General features: G+C 62.7%; 1 protein-coding gene across 2 annotated transcripts in view; it reads left to right on the top strand.

Moving 5' to 3' along the window:
* Positions 1-299: 299 nt before the first annotated feature.
* The window catches only part of SLIT1 (slit guidance ligand 1), a 46,333-nt gene continuing 26,190 nt past the window's right edge, over positions 300-20,442 (top strand). The window contains exons 1-4 of one of the 2 annotated variants that reach the window (XM_083844013.1): positions 300-424; positions 10,960-11,031; positions 11,323-11,394; positions 11,950-12,021. In XM_083844013.1, the coding sequence (XP_083700139.1) occupies positions 11,330-11,394; positions 11,950-12,021 (137 nt within the window). In that variant the 5' untranslated portion in view covers positions 300-424; positions 10,960-11,031; positions 11,323-11,329. Of the gene's footprint in view, positions 425-772; positions 1,128-10,959; positions 11,032-11,322; positions 11,395-11,949; positions 12,022-20,442 lie in introns of those variants that run through there. The other variant, XM_083844012.1, reaches the window with a different exon arrangement.

A 20,442-nucleotide genomic window follows, 5' to 3' on the forward strand; every position in this document is an offset into this window, starting at 1 on the left:
GACACCCTGCTGGCCAGGGGAAGGGGTGCGTGGTGGGGTGTCCGTGCTCACACACCTCATCTCCTGCTGCTGGAGCAACCTGACAGCTCCCACATCCCTTCCTTTGATGGGTTTCCTCTCCGAGAAGGAAATCTGCAGCGGTTGCTCCAGCAGCCAGGGCTCTGTGGGCATCTCGGAAAGCTTTGCTGCTTCCCTTCACGACTCTGCTCTTGGAGGCGTGGGGTTATGGAAGCGTTTCGGGTGCCACTAATAAAGCAGGTGTCTGGCCCTCCTGGTTGCACTCTCCTTCTTTTCATTTGTAGACCTCAGAGAAGAAAATGGACGGCACCAGAGCAAACGCACCGCTCTCATTTCTGAGATGTCAACAGCTTGGGGCCAAGCTCACAAGATTTCTTGGGTTTGCTCATGTTTTGCCTTGAACCAGGTACATTTTGCCTCTTCGTTCTTAGAGGCTCAGCCACAGCAACATTTATGCTACTTTATTTCCTGAGCTGCTCCCTTGGGATGGGAAAGGAGACGGAGAACGGTGCTCGGAGCGCACGGGGGGACGCGGAGGTTGCCCCCAACCCCTGCCAGCCCCCGGGATCTTCCGCCCCCAGCCCGGCCCGGAGCCCCCCTCTCCCCTCGGGGCGCAGAGCCCCGACGGCTCCGTGCCCGGGGGCCGGGCTGGGGGCCGGGGGGGGCGCTCCGGGAGAGGCGGGGGCTGCGGCGGGGGGGGGCGGGCAGGGCGGCGGGGAAGGAGGAGCCAGCGCGGGGGCTGTGCCTGGCTGCGGGATGGGGCGGCAGTGAGGAGTGCCGCCGACGGGGCTCTCGCCCCGCAGCCGTGCCGTGCCGAGCCGAGCCGAGCCGCGCTCCCCCCCCCCCGGTGATGCTGAGCGGCCCCGCCGCCTAGCGCCGCTGCCCGCTGCCATGGCGGCGGCCCCGACCCCCGGGGGGGCGGCGGGGGTCCCGGCGGGGCTGCGGGTCGCCGCCTGGCTCCTGGCTTGCGCCGCGCTCTGCCGGGGCCCCCCCGCCGCCGCCGCCGCCGCCTGCCCGCAGCTGTGCGTCTGCAGCGGCACCACGGTGGACTGCCACGGCACGGCCCTGCGAGCCGTGCCCAAGAGCATCCCCCGGGGCACCGAGCGCCTGTGAGTAGCCGCGGGGCTCCGGCGGCCTTTGTCCGGGGGGGGGGGTGCCCGGAACCCGTCGGGGGTGTAGGTGCGGGAGCCCGGCGAGCGGCCCCGGGGAGGTTTTGGGGGTGTTTGGGGACGTCTGGGGAGGGCTTGTGCAAACGGCCGGGGGGCTCGGGTGCGGGAGCCCGTCGGGGGGGGTGCGCCCTGCTCCTGTGTGCGCGCAGGGGTCCGGCCGGGGGGCGCGGGCAGCATCCCGCCGTGGGGAGCCCCCCTGCTGTCCCCTCCGCCGCGGGGTGCGCCCCGTCGAGGTGGGGAGCGGGGTATTTGTGCAGCACCCCCCGTCCGTGGGAGGGGTGTGCGAGGGGTCCAGAGTGTGAGAGAGCCCCCGCGTGCCAGTGCTGGGGGGCAGAGCTGTGCCGGGGGGGTTGCTGCAGGGGGCATTTGCGCTGGTGGGCATGGGTGTGAGGGACCTGGGGCAGCACGCGAGGAGCTGTGCGCCCACACGCAGGTGTGGGGCTGTCCCCACGGGGCACCCACGCAGCTGGAGGGGCTGCCTGTGGGTGCCTCCCGCCCCCAGCCCATAGCCGTGCTGGGCACCCCTTTGTCCCTGGGAAACCTGCCTGGAAACGCTGCGTGTGGTACCAGGGATCAGGTCCCGTCCCCTCAGTCTCCCCTGGGGATCCCATGGTGTGACCAGCCTCCAGCCCCGTGCCACCATCTCCCCGCTCATCAGACCCTCCGGGGTGGTCTCTGGGTCTCTAGGCTGGACCCCCATGGGGAAAACTTCCCTCCCGTGGGGCACAGACATGGTCCAGCTGTATAGGTTCTTGGTGTGCAGGTGTCCCCACTACCAGCAGAACAGCAGAGCTGTCCCCAGCCTCTCCCCTCTGCCCGGGGGCACCGGGTGCATCGTCCCAGGGGCTGCTCTGGAGCCTACTGGCGCTGTGCCTGCCGTGGGATGTATCCTGGGCACACGGTGCTCCTCCTGCCCCTGTGCCGTGCCTCACCTGGTTACTGGGGTGCGAATGTGCCCTTTGCTTGCGGCTGGGGACAGCAGATGGGGACAGCAGGCAGCCTGGCAGGGTGGCAGCTGCCTGGGCTGCACCCAGCGTGCGGCGCTGGGAGCTCTGCGGGGCACCGCTTTCATGGAGTTTTCTCTTCTCCCGCCATAATTATCCTCCTCCAAGTGATTACTGCGCACAACAACAACCAGGCGGCTGCGGGCTGCTGGTTTGTGAGCTCCGGGGCCGTGGCACCCTCCCCTGCATGCCCAGAGCTGGGGGAAAGTCTGCGCAGCAGCCCTTTCTGCCCCTCGGGGAGCACCGTGTGCCCCACAGCAGCTGCTCCGGGTGCAGGGTGCTGGGGGGGGTATGGGCAGCGAGCCCCCGCCTCAGCATCGCTCAGACGAGCCGGTGGTCCTGCTGCTGGAGGGGACAGACCCCTGGGGGTCTTCAGTGGTGCCCCGCGGGGCATCTCTCCCCTCCGGCAGCTGGTCCCGCTCGCTGTCTGCCGCTCTGCCTCGCCTGCCCCGCTCCTGCGTGCCCGTCCCCGCCGGGTTCCCTGCACGTTCACGCAGCTGCTGCTGCAGGATCTGCCGGCGGGGCTGAGGCAGACGTGCTGCTCCCTCGTGGGTGTTGTCTGCTGGATAACTACTTCCAGCTTTGTTGCACGCCCTCGCAGGTGCTGGAGGGTGCCTGCGCGCAGCAGGTCCCATCCCCGAGCAGTGCATTCATGCTGGAACAGCTCGTAAGCGAGTTCAGGTTCCCCGTAAGGAGGCTGCAACCAAGTTTTTACTGCTTAACAGAGCAGGGGCAGCTAGCAGCTGCAGGGAAGCCTGCAGCACGGAGCGGGCACGGCTCTCGCTGTCCCCGAGGGATGGCTTGTTTTGGGAAACCAGCGATCCTTCCCCCGTGCCCTCGCTGCCTGGCTCTTTCCCAGCCCCGGGATGTGCGGCGGGAGCGGTGCCAACCTGGCAAGGGGCAGCGGTGTCTCTGCTGTCGTGCTGCCTGCCTGTTGCACAGCCGCAGCCTTACGCGGTGTTCGGAGGCACCAGGCTTTCTCCGGTGCCCCCCAGCTGGATGAGACCCGGCAGGGACGGTGCAGCACCTGTAGGCACTGCTCTATGGGCTGGGGCAGCAGTGCCTGGTGATGAGGTCCGAGCCTTTGAAACACACCCTTTTCCTTTGAAGAACAGGGATTATTTGCCTCGCAGAGGCACTGGTCTGATTGTGTTTCCTGGAAGCACTGAGCACTCGGCACATGCCAGCACTCCCTGCCCGGGGGATGCGACCGTGGGCTCCGGTGTAGCTGGTACCCCCGGGGTAAGGTGGCCAGCTCCTGTCCCAGGCAAACCTCTCCCAGGTTTTGCAGCTCTGCAATCTGGGAGGATCACACACCAGAGAGAAACTGTCAAAGGCCTTTTCTAGTGAGACAGGGAGGTGGGGGTGGCTCCCCAAGGTGATGTGCCCTCCTAGCAGTACTCCAGAGGAGGGTCGGGGTGAGGCTTTCCTGCACTCGGGCAGCCAAGCGGTGCCCGCACCCCCAAGCTCGCCTGGAGCAGGTACTGAGCAGCGAGGCTTGTGCTGCAGCAAGGGGAGAGGCAGCAAAATCTCTGGGCGCTCTGCACAGCGCCTGTGCCTCTGGCACAGCAGGATAGAGCGTCTCCTGGGGGCATGGTGGGCAGGACGGGTGATAATCCTCCAGGCTGCTTTGCCCATGGGAACCCCACCTGAAAATGCTGCGTGTGGCACCAGGGATCAGGTCCCGTCTCCCCTGGGAGCTATCTGCCCCCGGGAGCCCCTCGAATCTCAGCTGCAGGGGCAGAGCCGTGGGAGAAGGGCACGGTTCCCTTCCCTGCCTGCTCGCTTGCTTTTCTTTCTTTCTTTGAAAGCGCCTCTGAAGAGCAGACTCCCCTGTCGGGGAGCTGGGTAATTCTCCCCGTGCCAGCAGGATCAGTGCAAATTCACCGCCGTCAAATGGCTGCTTCCAGCGCGGCTGTTTGCTAATGGGGCCTGAATGGAGCCTGATTGCCTTGCACTTGCTTCTGCTTCTGAAGTTTTCAGCTGACAGCTGAGAATTGCCCCGCTCACCCCTCTCGCCACCTCCCTGTGTGTTGGGGGGCTCCGGCTGTTGGGGGGCTCCGGCGGCACCAGCGCCCCATTGCTGCGCCCCCTTGGGTGCCCCTCGGAGCCTGCCGTGGGGCTCCTGGCTGGCTTGCTCCCCCAGCTCAGGACCTGCCCGTACTGAAAAGGGCCCCATCTAGAAGTGCACCCTCCGACTAGTCCCCCCCCTGCTGCAACTGGGGGGGTGGGGGTTTGCATTCAGATCGCTGGCAAAGAGAAAGGGAGCTGAGCTCCAGCCTTCGGGAACGGGCGCGCGCTGCCAGGGTGGCTGCGGTTGCGAGGCTGGTGCGCTGCGTGCCCATCTGCTGCCGAAATTACAGCAGCGAGCTCTTGTTTGGAGAGCGCTTAATTCATGCACGCGCCTCTCCCCGAGCTGCCTGAGCAAAATGTCTTGCGGCAGCCGGGCTGGTGCATGGCAGCAGCGCTCGTGTGTTCGGCAACAGCCCTTGCTCTGCATCTCTTCGGGGTGCTTCGGGAACGCTCCTCCTTAGGAAACACGTTTTGGGGCCAACCCCTCCATCCCCAAGGTGCCGGCTGAGGTTTCGCTGTTCCTCCGAGCGCCCAGGGGGCTGGCTGCAGGTGTGGGGGAGCAGGCAGGCTGCAGAGCCCCGGGGCAGGATGTGGGGCCAATTTCCAGCCGGGGCAGTGCTGGGATGACCCCGCAGCCCTCACCCTGCCCGGATGGCCGGGGTGGCACAGGGTGGGTGCGGGCTCACCGGGGGAGGCAGCCCAGCCTGCCCAGCCCAGCGCGGTGCCTTCCTTGGGAGCCTTCCCGGACAGAGGAAATTTGCAATTCTATTCCAATTTCTCCCTTCAGCTACGTCCAAGGCAGATGCTGTCTATATATCGCCATGGTAACGCTGCGTTCTCGCTCTCCGTGGAATTGCATGCTGGAAAAATATTAGTTTAAAAAACTATGTCGTGTTTGTATTGACTGGGGCTGAGGCTGATAGCGGAGGATCTATTGTCCCCTGGTTGGGAAAAGTCACCGGTAACAGGCAATAAAGCCCGTCGGATTGGCCTCTGGTGACCACTTCTCACCCCGCACAGCAATTGCTTCCCTATAAACCCTTCCGCGGCTCTGTTTTATTGCATCCTTTAAAACAGATATTTTTGCCTTCAATGTGCTGCCACTTTGCTCCTCCGGGGCAATGCATTGTGCTGCCGGCGACTCCTCTGCGCCAGGGCGGGAGCGAGGAGGGAAGCTGCTCCTGGCTCCAAGCCTCGCTCCCTGGCGTGCACCTGCAAATGCCTCGGCTGCGCCCCGGTGCGCTGGGCACCGCGGCGGGGAGGCCGTGCGGCACAGCACCCTGCGTACACCACGCACCCCCTCTAGCTGGCTCATTGCGGCACCTGCATTTGCCCTGAGCTTCACGCTCCCCGCTTCATTGTTTCCTTCCTTTCCTAATGAATCCTCAGCCGGCAGCAGCGCGGGGCAGCCAGCACCGTGTAAAATGGAAGGGCTGAGGATGCTCGAGGGACCCCGCGGGGAGCACGGCCAGCGGCACGGCGGAGCGGAGGGGATCTGTGGTGCCACCGAGGTGGCGCAGGCAGGGGCAGGGTGTCCCGTGGGGGGAAGGCAGACGAGCCTGCCACCCCGTGCTGAGAGGGGCTTTGTCTGTGGCGGGGCTTCCTCCGGTTTGCTCTCCAGGAGAGGTGAGGTGGGCGAAGGAAGCGCCTGCCTTTGTCTTACATCCACGTCCTTCATGGTTCCCTGCCCGCTCCGGTGGTGCTTAGCGCCGCGTCCACAAGCCTCTTTATGTTCACTGCTACCGAAATAACCTTCCATGGAACCCAAAAGAAAAAAGAACATTTCTCTACGTGTTGTCTGAAGGGCTATAAAAGCAGCTGTGCATTAGCAGTGCCCCGTCCCGTGGGACACCAGCCCCACATTCCTGCTCTGCCGCTGGCCCCGGTGCCAGCTCCCGCGGCTGGTGGCCGTCCCCGCGCAGGAGGTGGCAGTGGCAGGAGCCGAGGTTTTCCTGCCTGTAGCACGAGGCCACAGTTAGCAGCGTGGGCAGGGAGCTGGTTAGGTGACAAGGTGGTTATTAGGTCTGCGGCACGGGGGAGGTGACCTCGGTGGCGTCGGTGCAGGGCGCAGGGCTGGTCCCTCCAGGTCCATCTCGGGGCTCCCGCCTCCGAAGCTTTGTTGGATTTCTGCTTTCCTGGTGTGCATTTTGGATGCACTTGCTGCTCAAAATAGCAGAGGCGAGTGTCCTATGGGGGAGAGAAGCTGCTAGGAGGAGGAAGAACAGAAAAAAGGGAAGATTAATTTTTCAAGCAATGCAGCCGAGGAGCAGCCCTTGGCACTGCGAGTGGGAGAGATGCGAGCTGCTGGCCCTGGTGGGGGGAGCCCAGTGAGCGGGGAGCTGGGGGAGCTGGGGGGGCACCGGGCAGTGCCCCCCTGCCCCGGATAGTTCGTGGTGAGAGGAAGCCCCAGCTCCAGCATGGGATGCTCCAGGAGACCTAGAGGCTGGGGCTGAGCAGGCACTGGGGTCGCCATCCCAAAACCCAGGGTCGGGGTGCGCATGTCCTGGTGCCCCCCCTGTGAGCCGCTCCAGGAGGGGTAAGCAGAGGCTTTGCTGAGGATCGGGCTGGATTGGACCTTGCTCTGCCAAATGGAGAACGATGGCTCGTCTGAAGGTGACACACCACGGTGCTGTGCGAGGGGAAAGCGCTGCCTGACTGCTGGCGGCTAATGGCTGTGGCATGAAAACCCTGGAGAGAACTTAGGAAGAACAGAAAGCCTTCCCGTTCCACAGCGCCCGTGGCACAATCAATGCTGTTTGTAGCACTTAAAAATTTATCGTGATGCTAACCTGCTTTAGTACCTCATAAAGGCTTACGGAGTGTCCTGTGCTCTGGGGGCCAGCGCCGCGCTCGGGCTTGGTTTCCCCTCCAGCAAGGGGTGGTTACCCCGCGAGGAGCCCAGAGAGCACACAGCTGCTCCTGGGGCTCCCCTTTTCGGACACATCGCCCTGCAGGCACCTAGGAGGGTGTTTGTGCTGCGGTGTGCTGCATCCCCCGAGGGGCTTGGGTGGGTGAACCCCGTGGGCTCCTCCTTGTAGGACAGTTCAAGGCAAGGGTGGGAAGGAAAAGGGGGGGAAGGTGCTGAGCCCCTTGTGCTGCTGCGTCAGTGTGGGTGCCCAGCGCCTCTCCCCGAGCAGAGGCAGCAGCATCCAGGATCCCCTCCTGCACCTCGCAGGGATGGGGTTACCCCGAACCCCTCAGGCTCTAGACGTGTTGAGCTCCCCTCCGTGCTGGCACTGGCGGGACCGCCTCTCCTGGGGCTGCGAAGTGCTGGGACTCCGTTGCATTCAAGCCAGCTGAGTGAAATCCGGAGAAGACTTGAAAAATGCAGTAAAAGTATAGGGATGAAAGGTTGCAGCTGCTCTGTGCCCCAGTGCCGAGCACAGGGGTCAGTCTGGGGTCTGCTCCTCTTCGGCGTTTCCATTAGCAGGACCGTGATGGAAGGGGAGCTGCTTATGACATTTGCAGCTGACACCAGGCTGGGAGAGATGCAAGCGTGCTGGGGGACGGGCTTAGGCTTCCAAGTGGGCTCAGGGAACAGGAGGAAGGGTCCGGCCAAAAGGATGCAGGAGCCTGGGGGCTGGAGGGAGGCGTACGGTGGGAGGCAGCAGCCAGCAGCAGGGATGAGGGCTGGAGCACGACCCAGCAGGTCCTACCCTGGCAAAATAGAGAGGACGGAGGGCTGCACGTGCCAGGGGATTGCTGGGGCTGGAAGAGGGGAGCTGCATGGGCACGGGAGCAGCGTGGTGGCCACGGATGGGGTCCACCTGCAGCGAGAGCGGGTCAGGGTTCAGGAATGGTCCTCATGGCAGGAGAGGTGAGATGCTGGAACAGGCGCTGGGGAGCGTGGCTTGCTGAATGAGCCCTGGAGGTGTCCGGCAGGATTGACGGAGGGCTGCAGCGGTCCTGCTGTGGGGTGTGTGACCTTGCAGCCTTCATCTCCCAGCTTCCCTGATCATCACCCAGCAGGGCTGCCTCCACCTGGGGCCGGGGCTCTGGGCTGAGGGACACGGAGCTGCTGGGAAGGAGCCGTGCCCCTGGGGGTGCCCCGAGCCAAGGGCAGGCACCGCAGGGCGATGGGGACCGCGGAGGGAGGGATGCACGGCCCCGACGGAGCGAGTGGCAGGGCACAGGGTCAGCGGGGACCTCAGGCTGTCCTGGGAGCACCACAATTCAGTTCTCTGCCTCGGTGGGGGAGCAAGGCTCAGCAGACGAGTGCAAGGGCGGGAGCCGTGTGTGTGCCAAAAAGCTGCTGCTTTGTAACAGAGCACAAACAGGCTGCGCTGCCCCCGAAGCGTTCCCCTCCCCTGCTCCTGATAAATCAGCGCCCAGGGAAATACCGCTCATGCTGGCTGTGTTTAATAAATTACCCCGCAGCATTTGCACTCGGCAAGTTTGTTACAGAGTTGGTGTAGCTCCCACCCCGGAGAGGGAAAAGACACATTCCCGGGAGTGGAATGAGCCGTCCAGAGATAGGAACCGAATTTCAGCCCAGCCTACGCAAACGCGGTGCAATGAAGCCCACTGCAGCATCCAGACATCACCCCAGCTGCAGGGGGATGAGCATGCCCTACATCTGGGCTTTCGGATCACAGCCCAGAAACGCTGCCAGGCGGGTCCCCAGCCACACCAGCCCTCGGTGAGGCTCTGCTGCATGGGGCAGGGCAGGGGTTTGCTTCGCTGGGAAGGGCTCACGGCAGCAGCTGTGCTGCAGGGAGCTGGGGTCTGGGCACAGCAGACCGTGATTTATCTCTGTGAGGAGCCAAGGGGGATTTGGAGGGGAAAAAAAAATGGTCTGAAGTTAAATAGCAGGGTTGCCTCGGCATCCTTACAAATAAGCTGTACCTGCTGTTCGTTCCCATCTCGGCTGCGGAGGCCATCATTCACCCGAACAAAGGCAAGGGGAGATGCCGAGAGCAGTTGTCAGGGAGCGCGCAGGGCGAGCCCCCGAGGAAGCAGGGCCGTGCAGGGGTGCTGGGACACTGTCCCCTTGGGGACAGCCACCAGCCCCGGCCCTGCATCACCCCGGGGTGCTCGGAGGCACACAGGGAGGTTGCTGCGGCTGGGTGGGCGGCAGCATGCTGTGTCCCTGCTTGTGCTGGAAAGTCTTTGGGTTCAGGAGGCTTTATCCTGGGAGAGAGGGCAGGTGCTGGTTTTGGCACGAGGAGGGGCCTGTCCGTGGCTGTTGGATATTTCTGCGTGTCTGTGCTCTGCTTTGCCTGTGCCCTGCCTCTCTGGCTGTTGCTCCTGCCGTGGAGTGCCGGTGCCAGGAGTCATCCCTGGGCTTTGCAGGCTGGGCAGCGTTCATATCAAAGCTCTCTGCTCTGCTCTGTCTGCAGTAGCAGAGATGTCCCAGCTCCCACGCACACACCGCAGCCTATGGTATTACATACATCTAAAAGAAGGTGATGTGAGGTCCTGCTGGGAAACTGCCCTCCCCAGGAGCTAGTGCTGTCACCTCTGATGCGGCCCTGGGGACCTCCCTGAGGCCATCTGCTTCGGCACGGACCCTTTAGGACATTTGGGGAAAATCACACTCGAAGCAGGGGTTCCTCCCTTCCTTCGGCTGGCCCCAAGGATGGGATCCATGGGGAAATGTGCACCCAGACACAGGCACAGAGCAGTCCCTGGAGGTGGCAGACCCCCGACATGCATCCCCAGCCCTGCTGGAGCCCGGTGCCGTGCGGCGCAGGCAGGGCGAGCCGGGGGGGCTGCGGAGCCCGAGCGTGGGTCTCGGTTTAATCGCCGGGGCTGGGGAGCCTCTATTCATTCCCCACTTGCATTCATCTGTGTCCTAGTAACGTGCCCCCCCCCAGCTCCCTCCCGACGCAGGCACACACACGGCTGGATAATGGCAGGAGCCCGGCAATCTCAGCCGCTGAATAGCTGTGTAATTATGGGGCTATAACGGCGAGCTGGAACTCATTAGCCATTATCAGCCGCTTCAGAGGGACAATGGCAGCACCCCGGGGTGCGCGGCTGCGCGGGCTGTACCGGGCGGCCCTACACGCTGCTCGACGCCTCTGGGGCCATCCCGACACTGACCCCATACCCTCGTATGGCCACGGAGGCAGGCTTCGGCTCAGGATGGATGCAGCGGGCTTTGGGATGGCGGGGCGCACCGTGTCCCTGTGCTGAGCAGACCCTGGGCAGGGCAGCAGCTGTGGAGGGAGCAGGATTTTCCTTATTCCCCACAAGAGGTGGGACGTAGGGACTGACCTGGCTCGCAGAAGGGTTGCAGAAGCCCTTGAAGTGTGCTCATCCTACGGGCACGTGCTTCAGAGGTGTGAGGTGGCTGAGCACCAAACTGGTGGGGATGCATGTGGGTGACCTGTGGCTGTGTGCTCGGAGGCATCCTGCTTCTCCAGGGACCAGTTGTCGGCTTTCTTATTGCCCTTGCCCTCTCTAAGAGGCTCAATGAGTTCAGCATGAGCCCACCAGACATTTGCTGCATTTCCCCACAGGGTGATGTGCGTCTGGGCAGGCAGGGATGCGCGGGGATGGGCAGGTTGGGGAGCAGGGCGATCCCTTGCTGCTCTGTGGTCCCTGAGCGGTGCCAGCTTGCGCCCTGAGGGCACAGAAATGCAGCGGCCACTGCTGCCCTTTGGGCTATGCCTTTCTGGGGACTGTGGTGCCGCAGTGCCCGGCTGGTTCCTGAGCACTTTCCCCCTGACCTCCGCCTCTTCTCTCCCCAGGGAGCTCAACGGCAACAACATCACACGCATCCACAAGAACGACTTCTCCGGGCTGAAGCAGCTCCGTGTCCTGTGAGTCCCCAGCGAGCGGCACGCTCAGCGTGCGGCCCCTCCGGGGGGGCTAAGGGTGGTGCTGAGCCCTTTGGTGGGCACCTGCTGGGGGGGCTGGTGGGCATCCATGTTGGGATGGAGCATATGGTGGGCTTCCAGTGGGGAGAAAGATCTTGGGTAGGGTTGGGTTGGTTTGGGTAGGGTTGGTTTGAGTAGGGTTGGGCAGGGTTGGGTTGGGCAGGGTTGGGTTGGGTTGAGCTGGAGGCCACTCTTCCAAAAGCCAACTCCTTCTCTCTGTGTCCCTCTCCGCAGGCAGCTGATGGAAAACCAGATCAGCATGGTGGAGCGCGGGGCGTTCGATGACATGAAGGAGCTGGAGCGGCTGTGAGTGGTGGGCGTGCAGGCGGGTGGGTGGCACGGGGTGGCAGCTCTGCTCCCTGCGGGCACTTTTTGCCTTAACCCATAGCCCGTTGGTGCTGCGTGACTTCAAACAGCACCACTCCTGCACAGCAGCGTGGGAAGCAAGCCTATTGCTGTTCCTACAGATCTCAAAGCCCTTTTTGACGCTCCTGAGGTGAGGGGCAGGTTAAACACAAATCACTACCATTGTTATCAGCTGTGTCCCGTGTGTGAGCCAGGGAGCCGTGAGCTACAGCTCAGTACTCAATAAAATAGCTCAGCAGCTTAAAACCCCCGAGCTGCTCGAGCAAATATTAGGAGCTGAGTGAGCAGCAGGTTAACAGCGCAGTTAAGCAGCAATCAGCAGCTAACAGCTTGGAGTCCTGTCTGCATATAATTGCAATATTGTGAGTAAATCTATTAATGCCCAGTTGGCTCCCATCACCTGGAAGCAGGCGTGCCGGAGCGAGCCAAAGCTGTGCCCGGGGTGGGTTTCCAGCTCTCCTCCCCAGCCCATGACCCTTTTCTCCTTCCCCGCAGACGGCTGAACCGCAACCAGCTGCACGCCCTGCCCGAGCTCCTCTTCCAGCACAACCAGGCTCTGTCGCGGCTGTGAGTACCTCCCAGGTCCCCTACGTGGCCGTGCGTGGGGCTGCTGGGGGGCTGGAGGGGCAGGGGTGTCCCTTGGGGGGCTCAGGGGATTGTGCTGGTGTTTAACGATGTCCTGTAAGCGCTGGTGGTTTGGGCTGGGTGCTCTGCGCCACGTGGAGAGGATGCTTGCACCATGCAGGAGCAGGGCATTTGTGGCCAGGACGCGAGGTCTGTACGTGTGGCATCCTCCGTCTCCACTTCTTAGCTGTGAATTGAGGACATTAGGTCCCCACGGAGGCAGGAGGAGGTAAAATAACCGAATGGGCCAGCATGCTGCCAGGATAGGCACGGCAGTGCCTGGGGCATGCTCTGGCTGAGCTGCTCTGCCCCGGGGCGATGCTGCGGGTGCCAGGAGTGGGTCGCGGCGTTTAGTGAAGGGTTAAACCGCCGTGTGGGTTGCCAGCGTGGGATGTGTGAAATGGTGGATGGGTGCCAGCGATGGGCCTAGGTAATGGCAGCTGATAGCACAGGCGTTCAATTAATTATCAAATGGCATTTGTTGAGCTCAGCTGTGCCGTAGCGTGGCGCCAGCAAAGGCCCATCCTCCTCCAGCCGCCCGTTGCGCAACAAAAACACAGTGGAGAGAGTTATTTTACAAACAGTCATGTTTCCCTTTTCATCTTCCCTAGATTTTAGCACTGGGCTCTTTCAAAAAGCAGAGCCCCGCGGCTTGTCAGGGAGGTGGGGACATGCCCCTCATACCCCTCCGTGCGGGTGGGTGCACGCCAGCCCCGCCTGTCGTCTGCTGTCGCTTCCCACCCCATGGTCTGGTGGTGTCAAACCTCTTCTCTCCCACCTTAGAGCTGTTTTCCGGCCTTCTCTGCTGGCACAGCACCTGTAGATGGTTTTTGATTATTTTTTTTGCAATCTGAGACGGGGCGAGCGGGCTTGGGTCTTGCAGCCCCTCAGCAATAGGTGGTGCCCGTCCCTGGGAGCATCAGGTGCTGCGCCTGGGGACCATCAGGGACCTGCTGCTGACTCTCCTCGTGGCTCCCTGCTCCTGAGGTTCCCCAGGACAGTTTGGGGGGATGGCAGGGAAGGGGGTACCAGTGCAGACCTTGTGTAGACGCCCCGTCACGCTGGCTTAGCAGGAGGTGAGATCTGAAACCGTGCTGGTGCGGCGGTGCGGGAGGTCACAAGGACACTCTTAAACTGCTGCAAAGCCGGCTCGGGCTACAGGGATATGAGTCAGTGGGGAACAGGTTTAAGCTAAATTGAAATCAGCTCTGCTCGAGCTGAAATCGGAGCCTCTCCACCAGGCTTCGTGCTTATTTAACTGCTGAAAGGGATCTGGGGTGGCCGGTGCCCCCTTCTTGCCCCAGAGTCTGGCTGGGACACCGTGAGGGATGGGACGGGAATTGAGAGCTCTTACAGGGCGCTGTCCCCAGACCATTCCCAGCACCTGGTGCCCGTGCCAGCTTCCCAGTGCCCTGCCCACCACATCCAGCCCCGGTGTGCATCTCCAGCTCCGGGGCTGCTGGGGCTCCCAGGTCCGGCAGGCGGGCGACAGCTCAAGCAGACAGGGGTGGGTGCGGGACCCAGAGGGGGCTGCTCGGATGGGTGCCTGGGTGCTGCAGCATCCTCCAGCCTTCCTCTCGCTGCATCTTCAGCAGCACCTTGGTTATGTAGCAGCAGAAGTTAGGGCAAATCTGTTGAATGTGCGGTGGGTGGCAGCCATGCGATGGTCTGGCACTCACAGAGATCTCTCACGGGCACGCAGAGGAGGACCTTGGCTCGGGTCAGGATGGAGAGAGGCCTTTTCTGCCTCCTGGGTCCAAGTGTCAAAACCTAATCCACTCCGGTGGTGCTTTGTGGTCTCCCGGCCCTGCGCGAGCTGCAATTAGTTACTCAGATCCAGGCTGTAAAGAGCATTTGTGCATCAGGATAATGGAACGGGCTGGAGGTAAACCTGATCCGCCGGGGCGCAAATAAGCTGGGGAATGGCAGCAGAGGGCCAGTGGAAAACGAGCCTCAAATGAGGCCATGGGGGAGGTGAGATGCCTGGAGAGGAATGTTTTCTCTTGCTACTTGGGAATATTGGGCTGACGCCTGCCCAGAGTCTGTCTCGGCCAGGGATGGCTGCAGTAAATGCAGCCGGAGCTGGTGCCCCCTCCTCGGGGGAAGGATAGCACCTGGGGCTGCTGCTGCCACAGCCTGTGGGCTCAGAAATTGCCTGAAAATTTGAGATTTCAGTGCACACTGAGTTCCCTTCCTGCCATTCAGTTTGCCATTGGGATGGACCTGCCACTCCGTCCCCATTCGGATGCGTAAGGGCTGATTTTGGGGCTGGATCCTGCCCCGGCTGCCCCGGGGTTGAGCCTGGGGGCAGGAGGCAGCGAAGGGGCTGAGCCAGACCCACAGCGGGATGGCAAGGGGGGGCTGCATGGCCTCCCTTGTTGATACCCGCCGTAACGAGCGGGTAACTCATTAAGCAGCGCCGGTGGCTGGAAATGGCGCTGATCTGAGGCTTTGCCGGAGCGCGCGTGACCCAGGCGACCCCATCTCAAACCGGGTTTAATTAAACTGTCAGCGCCGGACGGAAGAACAAAGCGTGGTGGGCCCGGGGGGGGGGGGCACGGCTGCCCCCGCGGCGGGCTGGGGAAGGGCACGTCTCCTGTGAAGTGGTGAGCTGATAAAAAATGCATCTCGCCTTGCACCGGGGGGAATCGGCCAGGCACGAAGGTGACCTCTGCTATCGCGCTGCTCCCGGCGGCCGTGCGCATCTCCGCTCAGCCCCGCTTGCTCCTGCCCTTCTCCCGAGCTGGTGGGAGCTGTTTTTCCCTTGGGAAAAGCCAAGCCCTTGGGTTTCTCCCTGCTCCCTTCAAACCTTCCCCCTTAATCTCTATTTAAGCCCCTTTGGGGGCGCTGGGCAAGGAGAGAGGAGCCTGGGGGTGGCCGAGGCAGCAGGGTGAGAACGGAGACGCTGCGGGTGCATCGTCAGGGAGGCAAAGACGTGGGCTGTTGAAATGTGCTGCCAGCAGCCAGGACGGCTATAAATAACGAGTTTCCTCCCGGGGAAGCCGAGCTGGCGCAAGGGAGGAGAGGAGCGGCGCTCAGCGCGGGCAGCTCTGAGCGTTTCGGATGCTGGCCACGGCTCGTCAGACCCCTGCCAGCAAAAACGGTGGAGGAGCTGGTGCTGCGTCCGTGCTCGCCGCCAAGGCCGGGGGGGAAGAAAGGGCTGGCAGCCCTGCTCCCTGTCCGTCTGTCAGGGCAGCAGCCAGCCTCCCGGGGCTCCTTGGAAGCGGCGTTAACATCTCAATCAGCACCGGTGGCTTTCCGAGACAGAGACGGGGACATGGGATGCTGTGGGAGCTGGGGGCGCCTGCTCCTAGCAAGGTGTTCCTCTGGTGGCCGGAGCCTGCAGAAAGCAGCGATGCTGTCCCTTTGCTCCTGTCTGGGAGCTGGGAGGGATAGCAGGGGTGAGCCAGCCCTCCCTGCACCGGGGGTGTTTGAAGCTCTGGGCGATGGGGGAGCCTTGCCCTGAGCCCCCAGCACTGCCGTGTGGTGCTCAGGTACGGGGGTCTGCATTACAGCGAGCTCTGGGGCAGGTTCCTCGCTGCCACCCCCGCATCTGGCCCAAAAGCAGCCCCATTGCCTCTATGAAGGCAGGCAAAAGAGAAAAAAATCGAGTGGTGTTAAATAACTCGAGAAAATGCAAATGACATCCTTCAGAAGGAGAGGACCACAAGCACGCGGGAGGAAGCTGTGAGCTGCATAGTAGCAAAACAGGGTGACAAGTGAAAAAGGAGCTGTCGGGGGAAGGAATAACAAAGCAGGCCCGGCTCAGATGGGGCTGGCTGCGCGTGGGAGGTGTTGCCTGCGAGACTGTGCCGGTGACCGCTCCTCGCGGCGCTGCTTGGGGAAAGCCCCGGGTGGGAGCAGGGGAGATGGAGAAACGCCGGGCGGGATGGAGAAACGCCGGGCGGGATGGGAACGTGGGCTAGGGGATCGCTGGGTGGGTGGATGAGCGGTCCTGTGCCCTGGTGCTGGTGCCAAGCGTGTGCATGGGCAGGTCAGGGTGCACGGGGGGTGTTCTTCCCCCGGCACAGCACCCCGAGGATGTTTCCTTCGTGCCTGCTGCGCCCTGGCTTGCTGGCAATGCTGCCGAGGCGGTGGGCTGGCTCTGGCTGCGTGCCGGCTCTCCCGTGCCAGACACCCGCCCCGTCCTCCCACACCGCTCCTGCTGGGGCTTTGGCTGAGGCTCGGTGCCTCCAGCGAGGTTTTGTGCTCCACGCCTCGTTCTGCAGCCGGGAGCTCGGCGTGTGCCTGGGAACCGCCGCGTGGGAAGGGGCCCACGGGCACGGCGCGGTGTTCGCATCGGCACCCCACGCGCATGGTGCTTTGCGCACAGATGTGCACGCGCTGCTTCCCGGCATCTCTGCCCTGCATCCCCTCTGGGGTCCCGCAGCAGCTCACCCCCCTCCATCCCCAACGCCTGGATGTGAAGCCCCTGCCGGGAGCATCCCCCTCCCCTCGGGCACAGCGTCCCCGCTGTCACCGTGCCCAAGTTGTCCCCGCGGCTGTTGTCCCCGCGACTCCGGGTGCCGGACCCCCTCGCGCTCCCCGACAAAGACCCTTCTGTCGGGGACGGAGCGAGGCAGCGCGGGGCTGGGGGGGCCGGGCTGGGACGCGTCCCCCCGAATACCAATCAGGAGGGGGGGACTGCAGGGTCTGTGCGAGGCGAGACCCCCCCCCCCCCCCAGCTGGGGCGGGGGGATCGGGGAGGGGGAAGAGAGGCCCCGCTGCAGCCCCCGGGAACAAAGAGTCAGTGTGGCTCGTGACAGCTCTAAGGAAACGCGGGGAAACAAATGCACCGCTAATAGGTGGGGAGGTGACCGCGCAGGAGACGCTGCCAGGCGGGCGGCCGGGGGGCTGCGGCTGCAGCCGGGCATTTCCCCAGCGATTCCCACCCTTGCCACGCTCGTCCCTCTCCTGCCTGCCTCTGGGATCCCCCTCCAGCCACCGCTGTGTGGGACACCTGCCCCGTGCGCCCTCAGCCCTGCTTTGGGTGCACGGCTTGGATTTGACTTTCCTGAGTTATTAAGGCAAAGGGGTCAGGACCGAAGCGAGGTGCTGTTTCCAGCCGCTGCCCCCTCTGCGTGCCATTGTCCCGTGCAGAGCATCGCTGCCCACCTCCCTGCATTTGCAGCCTGCATTGAAGCACAATCCAAAATCAAGGGCTGATCTTCCTAATGCTGGGCAGCGGTGCTAATTGCACGGGACAATGACATATTTGAACCTCTCCATCCCAGCTTAGCACCCATGTGCCCCATCTGCCCCCCCCCCCAACCACTTTTGTTCCTCTGAAAGAGTTAAAAAAGCACTCGAAGAAGTGCTCCCTTTGTCCGTATATTTTGATAGCAGAATAAAAGCATTTCCTTCCTCCTGTTTTTACGGCTCGCTTAGGAGAAAGGTTCAAAGTAATTTCAAAGAATCGTGAGCAGACTTATCCTCCGGTAATTTGATTTCCAGGACATGAGGGAAAGAAGTCTGAGGTGGTGATTTTAAAGCAAATTGTAGCTCGGTACCCCCGCACACGTATCCCCCAGACGTGGCAATGTGCAGAGCTGGCTAATTAACCCGCGCTTCCCTTGGGTGGCATTTCCCAGCACGGAGGGGTCTGGGGGCACTGCCAAGGGGAAGCTGGGGATGCGCTGGGGGGTCCCGGCACGGGGTTGGAGAGCCCCTCTCGGTGTGTTGGAGGGGCTTTAGGGAGGTGGGGGCTCATCTCCCAGATCCTCGTCTTTGTTAAATTAATTATCATCCCAGGCTTATCCCCACTTAACCAGCGAGACACAGACGCCTGGGGTTGGGACCCCCACCGCCCCACAGCAGCCTGGGGATTACAGGGCCTTACCCGCAGCCTCCCCCCCTCTCCATGGTTTTTGCACCCCCCCCCCCCCCCCCCCTTTGCCCCCTGAGGCTCTGGTCCCCGTTTGTACTTCCCTTCAGGACAGGAAAAGCTGGATTAATTTTTACTGCTCCCGAGGGAGCTGTTTGTAACCGAAGACGTCTCGCTGTTTGTTGTCTGTAAACGGGGCGGTAGGACACAGCCGGGGGGGGGGGTTGCAGTGGGTTCCTTGCCCCCCCTTCTCCCCGTCTCGCTGTCCCTCTGGTGGGAGAAGGAGTTTGGGGCAGAGCTGCTCGGGGAGCAAAGGAGTTGCTCCAGGAGGTGATGGCGAGACGAGCTTGGCCATCCTCCGAGTGTTTGGGAAATTATGTTTTCAGGATCCCATGGACGATAAGCAGAGAATTAAATTAAACTTTGATGGAAAGCACAGGAAACGCTCCTTCCAGCCCCAAAATACCCCCTCACCTCCAAGCTGGGAGGGGACTCTCCATCCCCAGACCCCTCCCACACCGATCTGGGACCCAGGAGTCCTGGCCCCGCATCCCCAGAGCCCTCCCATCCCTGTGGGGACTGCGGCACGGCGCTCAAAGGGGCTTTTGTCCTGCTCCAAGCCCCACAGGTGGGTGGGCGCTTCCCCCCCCACACTTGCCATCCAAATCCCGGGCTTGGGATGCTTTTTCCCAGGGGCCACCGTGATGCAATGCGGGCTTGCGGGGTCGCCCAGGCAACGGGGGCCTGGGGATGCATTTTTGGGGCTGGACCCATTGAAGGAACCTACTGGGGGATTTGCTAGAGGGGCTCGTGGTGTCCCCACTAGCCGCAGACCGGCACGGACCCAGCAAAACGCGCGGCCGCGCGTTTTGCTGGGTCCGTGCCGGTCTGCGGCAGTGGCTATTAAAGCAGGAGAGCAATTACCACCAGCACTATTAATTACTAATCAGCGTGGTGGGGATGGAACCGGGGCGGTGCAGCGGGGCACCGTGCATACAGAGGCATTTTCCTTCTCCGGGCGCTCCGGCTCACTCGCTCTCTTCCCCGTGGGCGCAGCAGCGTGTGGCTCATTCCAGCATCCCCGCGATTTCACAGCGTCCCCGCAGCCGGGTGTTAATGAGATTAGAGCCCAGCTTTAAGACGTCTCTCTCCATCCTTCGCCATCCAATTACACAGCCCGCATGGTATCTGATTGCCTGCGAGAGGGGAGGAACCGTGGCTGGCTGGGACAGGAGGATGCAGCTGGTCTTTCTGGGTATCAGCCCCGCCGTGCCGAGTGGTTTTCTTTCTTTTCTTTCTTTCTTTCATTTTTTTTTTTCCTCCCCCCTTGGCTTTGAGCTGCTTCGTTTGGCTTTTTCATCGCTTCGCGACGTGGCGGCTGGGCAGAATTTGTTTAAATTAACTGCTTGAATGGCAGCGTTTGTGTGTGTTGGTGGGGGGGGAGCTCAGACAGCACCAGAATGGATGAGGGGGATTAAAGGTGCCTAATGGCTTCCAGATGGGCATCCCGGACTGGGAAACAGCCTCACAACCCCAACCCCAGCTGGGGGCGAGGCGGCCGGGGCTGGGAGCCGCGACGCTGCGGCAAGCGGCTGCTCTGAGCTAGTGCCTGTGGGGACAGGGTCCCCTGGGCTGCTGGCTGCCTCTCGGTGCCCGGGGCCAGCCCGTGGACACGCCAGGAGCCTTTTAGAGGTCACAGGGCTCCGGGCACACCGGGCTGGGGATAAACACAGCGTGCGAGTCCGGCTTTTGGAGGTGCCTTGGCTCCGTGGTGAGCTGACAGCGCAAACACAGCCCACCACAGCAGCACCACCGAAGCAGCAGTTTCTTCTTGAGAGAAGTTTCTTCTTGGTCGTAACGTGAGGAACGATGATATTTAGTCCTTTGCACCCCCACCTGGGCTCTGGGGGTACCTTTGGGGCTCCGTCACCCCGGTTGCGACGCCGGGATGCGAAGCACGTCGGTCACAAAAGAGATCAGGTGTGCGCCGGCAAAGGGCAGCGCTAAGTGGGCTGCTGGGGAGCGGTGTCACCGGTGGGGACCCCCAGGGCCACGGGCAGGGTCATCGCTTCTGAGTTTCATTTGCGGCTGAGAGCAGTGACACAATCTGCAAGCCTCCTGGCTGCTGGGGTATCTCCCGTGCCGTAGGACGGCTAACGGCAGGTCTTAAGCTTCTTAGGGGAGTGCTCCACAGAAGAGCCCCTCGGGGCTGAGGGGAAGGAGCCCCGAGGGGTACTTTCTGCCGACACGCCGTCTGCCCCCCATCCTGGCCCGGGCTTGGTCCCCCGCCTCTCGTTTCCTTCTACAAATATTGAGAGAAGAAAGAGCGCGGCCGCGAGGGGACGTTCCCGCGTCCCAGCCACACAAGCGCCTCTCCGCAGAGCCCCGCAGGTGGTGACCCCACATTCCTCAGCCCGAGGGCTGACCGGAGAGAAAGCAAATATTGGCTCCGCCGGGGGCCTCCCCAGCACACGCTGCCCGAGAAAAGGGGCTGGAGGGGTGGAAAGGTCCCCAGCCCTGGCAGGGGTGCACAAACCCGG

Source organism: Anser anser, assembly GCF_964211835.1.
Source record: "Anser anser genome assembly, chromosome: 7".
Taxonomy (NCBI): Eukaryota; Metazoa; Chordata; class Aves; order Anseriformes; family Anatidae; genus Anser; species Anser anser.